Genomic DNA, 5,104 nt, shown 5'->3' on the forward strand with positions numbered 1-5,104 from the left:
TGCAAAAGTCAGTGCATTGCATAACACTGTGCATTGCATGAGAACTTCATTGCAGAAGTCAGTGCATTACACAGTGCTGTGCACTGCACAGGTCCTTCATTGCAAAAGTCAGTGCGTTGTGCAACACCATACACTGCACAGGTACCTCATTGCAAAAGTTGGTGCATTGCACAACACTGTGCATTGCATGAGAACTTTGTTGCAGAAGTCAGTGCATTGCACAGTGCCGTGCACCGCACAGGTCCTTCATTGCAAAAGCTGGTGCATTGCACAACGCCGTGCACCACACCAGTTTTTCACTGCAAAAAAAGCCTGTGCGTTGCACCTCACCGCGCACTGCACGAAAACTTCATTGCAAAACTCAGTGCGTCGCACAACCCCCTGCACCCCACAAGCGCTTCACTACGACCCCCTGCGCACCTCCCACCCCCGTGCACCGCACAAGCGCTTCGCTGCAAAAAGCTGCGCGTCGCCCACCCCCGCCGCAGCCCTCGGCCCCGACCCCATGCACCGCCCGCCCCCGTGCGCTCCCTGCTCCCTCCATCGCCCCCCTCTCCGCCCATCGCCCCCCACCCAGGACTGGGGGGGGGGGGGGGGGCAATGGGGGGCAGCTTCGGGGCGGGGGCACGGGGCGGGAGGGGGTAGTTTTGGGGTGCGTACGGGGGGGGGAGGGGGGGGTCAGATCTGCGTCTCCTGCACGTTCTCCTTGGAGGGGCTCTTGAAGAGCAGCGGTTCGTGCACGGAGTTGAGCAGCGGGTTCTTGCCGCAGCCCAGCGCCGCCCCGCTGTTGCCGTAGTGGGCGGCGAAGGCGGCGTAGCGGTCGAGGTGGTCGCGCTCCAAGGCCGGCAGCGCCAGCCGGCTGTCCCCGGCCGGCCCCCCCCCGGCGCCCCCCGCCGCCCCCGCCAGCTCGTCCTCCACGTTGACGATCTCCACGGCCCGCGCCGGGCCGCCCCGGTGCTTGTGGCGCTGGTGCTGCTTGCGGAGCTTGTAGAAGGCCACCAGCATGACGGCCGCCATGAAGGTGATGGCCACGAAGCAGCCGATGATGATCTTGGTGGTCTTCAGCACGTCGTCCAGGTCCTGCAAGCCCCCTCCCGCCCCCGCCGCCGCCGCCGTGATGGGGACGGTGAAGGGTTTCCCGGTGGCGCGGGTGGCCGGGGCCGCCGTGGAGCCGCCCGCCGCCTCCCAGCCGGCCGTGGGCGCCGGGGCCGTCTGCGGGGCCGGCTCTTCGCCGCCGGCGTCGGTGGTCTCCACCGTGACGGTGGTGAAGTAGGTGTAGCCGGTGGCGGCGGCGGCGGCGGCGGCGGCGGCGGCGGCGTCGGCGGCCGAGACGTTGAGCGTGGCCGAGGCGGTGGTGTTGCCGGCGGCGTTGGTGACCATGCAGGTGTACTGCCCCGTGTCCTGCACGGTGACGTTGGTGAAGTTGAGCGTGCCGTCGTGCAGGACCGAGATGCGCACCCGGTAGGAGCCGTGGGTCATCAGCGTCCCGTTGGGCGTCAGCCAGTTGACCGAGGTCATGGCGGTGCCGGTGCGGCACTTGAGCTCGGCCGCCATCCCCTCGGTGACGTTGAGGTCGGCGGGCGGCTCCACGATGACGGGAGCGTAGCAGGTGAAGTGGCCGGGCTCCAGCTCGCCCAGGTAGCGTCCCCGCAGGGGCGGCGGGGCGTGACAGCGGGCGCAGCAGCTGGTGTTGCTGGGGACGGTCTCGCGGAGCCACCAGGACAGCCAGAGGACGTCGCAGTCGCAGCGCCAGGGGTTGTGGTGCAGGTGGACCCGCTCCAGGCGGTGCAAGGGGGCGAAGAGGTCGTGGGGCAGCGAGGCCAGCTCGTTGTGCGCCAGGTTGAGCTCCTCCAAGGCCTTGAGGTCGTCGAAGGCGTTGCGCTCCACCGCCGCCACCCTGGCGTGCATCAACCACAGCTTCCTCAAGCTGCTCAGCCCCTGGAAGGAGCCCGGCCGGACGCGGCCCAGGCGGTTCCCCGAGAGCTCCAGCTCCTCCAGGCGCACCAAGGCCGTCAGGTTGGGGATCTCCTTCAGGTTGCACATGCCCAGGTTCAGGTAGCGCAGGTTGACCAAGCCCTCGAACGCCGCCTCCGAGATGTACTCCAAGCGCTTCAGCTCGCCCAGGTCCAAGCGGCGCAAGGAGGGGACGCGGTTGAAGGCGTACGAGGGGATGCTCTCGATGGGGTTGTTGCGCAGCCACAGCTCCCGCAGCTTGGAGAGGTACTCGAAGGCCTGGGTGGGCACGGTGGTGAGGCGGTTGTCGAAGAGCTCCAGCGTGTTGAGGTTGGGCAGGCCGTTGAAGGCGCCCACCTCCACCTTGCGCACCAGGTTGCGGCTCAGCTGCAGGATCTCCAGGTGCCGCAGGTGCTTGAAGGTGTCGGTGCGGATCACCTGGATGTGGTTCTCCTGCAGGTTCAGGTAGCGGGTGTTGACCGAGATGCTCGCTGGCACCTCCAGCAGCTCCCGGCGGGTGCAGATCACCCGGCTGGCCTGATTGCTGCACGAGCAGGCGGCGGGGCAGGAGGTGGGGGCGGCCGCCGGCGCCGCCGGGGCCAGCAGCAGCAGCAGCAGCAGCAGCAGCGCCGGCGCCGGCGGCAGCGGCATCCTAAGGGGCGCTGGCATGGCCAAGGGGCATCCTCCGGCTTCAGGGGCCCGGGTGGTGCTGCAAGGCGAGGGGAGAAGGGTTAGCAGGGGGGCAGCAAGAGGGGGAGCAAAGGGGGAGGAGCGGGGCAGATTGGGGGGGGGTGCTCCGGCGGTGCAATGAGCCATGCACGGGCTGCTCGATGCACCATGCACCATGCATGGGCGATGCAGTGCACCACGTATAAGCAGCTCCACGCAACATTCACCACGCGCGTGCAACGCAACACGTTGTGCACGGGCGGGGTGGGTGCAACGCCTCGTGTATAGGCAGCTCCGTGCAACGTGCGCCGTGCACGGGTGGCGAAACGTGCGGTGCATGGATGCCGCAACGTGTACAAGCAGCTCCATGCAACATCCACCACGCTAGAGCAACGCAACGTCTTAAGCACGGGCATGCTGGATGCAGCGCACCCCGCACGGGCAGCTCGGTGCAACGTGCACAGGCAATGCAACATGTCGTGCACGTGCATGGGTGACGCGAGGCACCACGCACGGGCAGCTCGGCGCAATAGGCACCACGTACGGGGAGGTGCAACACGTCGTGCATGGGCACGACTGATGCAACGCACGGTGCATGGGCAGCTACGTGCAAGGTGCATTGTGCGTGGTCGGTGCAACGGATTGTGCACGGGCATTGGTCAACGCAACACACCACACACAGGCAGCCCGGTGCAATAAGCACCATGCACAGGCGACGCAACCTGGGTCGTGCATGGGCACAGTCAATATAAAGTAATGCATCGTGCATGGGCAGCTTGGTGCAATATGCACTGTGCATGTGCAACGCAGCACGTCGTGCACGGGCACGGTCGATGCAACGCATCATGCACGGGCAGCTCGCTGCATTTTGCAGGGGCAATGCAACGTGTTGTGCACGGGCAGGATTGATGCAATGCACCGTGCACAGGCCATGCAAGGCGTCTTGCACGGGCAGGGCGATGCAGCGTGCGCAGGCACCTTGCTGCAATACGCACCAGGAAGAAACAGTGAAATGCATCGTGGATGTGCAGGGGCAGGGTGATGCGCCGTGCACGGGCAGCGCGGTGCAAACATGCACCAGGCACAGGCCATGCAACGCACAGCGCGTGTGCAGCGAAAAAGCAGCGCGCCAGCCACGGGCAATGCAACGCGCTGTGCGTGGGCAAGGCCATGCAATGCACCGTGCACGGGCACCTTGGCGCAAAACGCACGGTGCATGGGCGACGCGATGCATCGTGCACATGCATGGCCAACCCAAAGCAATGTTCACGGGCGCTTTGATGCAAAATGCACCGTGCGAGGGCTGTGCACTGCATCGGACGCGTGTAAAGGCAATGAAATGCGCGGTGCATGGGCAGCTCGGTGCAACGTGCACCGTGCAAGGGCCGTGCGATGCATCGCACACGCGTGCAAGCAACGCGACTGCACTTTGCACAGCCGTGGCAGTGCAAGGTGGGCCATGCAGTGGTCGTTCAATGCGCATTGCGTGCGTCGTGGGTGCAAGCCCCGTGCCCCCCCAGCAGCACCCAGCACCATGGAGCACCCGTGGGTGGCTCCTGGCACTGCACGCGTGTGCATGCACATCCCTGCATACACCCGAGGGTCTGCAGCTGCACGCACACAACCGTACTCATTGCACAAGCGTGCACACCCATGCACACGCATCCAGGGGTGTGCGAGCAGACGTGCAGGCACACACGTGTGCAACCCCCTCCCCGTACACCTCCTCCTCATCCTCGCACGTATCTGGGCGTGTGCACACGCATGTGCAACGCCACCCCGGCCCCAAACGCTCGCCCAGCCTGGAACACATCCGTGTGCACACCCAGCCACGCGCACCTCCTTGCACACGTCCCGGTGCAGGCGCATGTGCAACCCCCATTGCTGCACGTGCACACCCATCTACGCGCATGCGCACGCCGGTGCGGCACCTGAACACATGTGCACACACCTCCCTGCCCGCCCACCCTTGTGTTTGCACGCTTGTGCCCACACACATCCGCGTGTGCAACTCCATCCTTGCACAAATGAACGCGCTCTCCTCGGTGCAGGCAAACACACGTGTGCAACCCTCTCCTTGCACACCCCCGCGTGCCCACGGGCGTGCACGGGCGTGCAACCCCGCTGCGGCCCAAATGCATGCAGGTACCCGCGTGCAAGCACGCACGTGTGGTGCAACCCCATCCCTTCACACGCTGGCGTGCAAACGCCCCCCCCCCCCCCCGTGCACGCGCCCGTGCACGCGCCCGCACGCATGCACACACGCGTGCAACCCCGCCCCCACACCCCTCGCCACGTGCACGCACCTCCCTGCCCACACCCACGTGTGCACGCACGCCTGGGCCCTCCCAATCCCATATATCCACGCTCACATCCACCTGCGTGCACACGCGCGTGCAAACCCCGCCCCTGCGCACGCCCACGCGCGCGATCGCCACACCCCCGCGTGCCCACGGGCGTGCACGGGCGTGCAACCCCGCTG

General features: G+C 66.3%; 1 protein-coding gene across 1 annotated transcript; it reads right to left on the reverse strand.

Annotated features, from left to right (window-relative positions):
- Nucleotides 1–6: 6 nt before the first annotated feature.
- On the reverse strand, nucleotides 7–2,797 carry LRRC4B (leucine rich repeat containing 4B). The gene has a single exon (XM_035313830.1). The coding sequence runs from the start codon at nucleotides 2,767–2,769 to the stop codon at nucleotides 679–681; it is 2,091 nt and encodes a 696-aa protein (XP_035169721.1). The 5' UTR covers nucleotides 2,770–2,797; the 3' UTR covers nucleotides 7–678.
- Nucleotides 2,798–5,104: the final 2,307 nt, after the last annotated feature.

This window comes from Oxyura jamaicensis, unplaced genomic scaffold (genome assembly GCF_011077185.1).
Source record: "Oxyura jamaicensis isolate SHBP4307 breed ruddy duck unplaced genomic scaffold, BPBGC_Ojam_1.0 oxyUn_random_OJ68794, whole genome shotgun sequence".
Lineage (NCBI taxonomy): Eukaryota > Metazoa > Chordata > Aves > Anseriformes > Anatidae > Oxyura > Oxyura jamaicensis.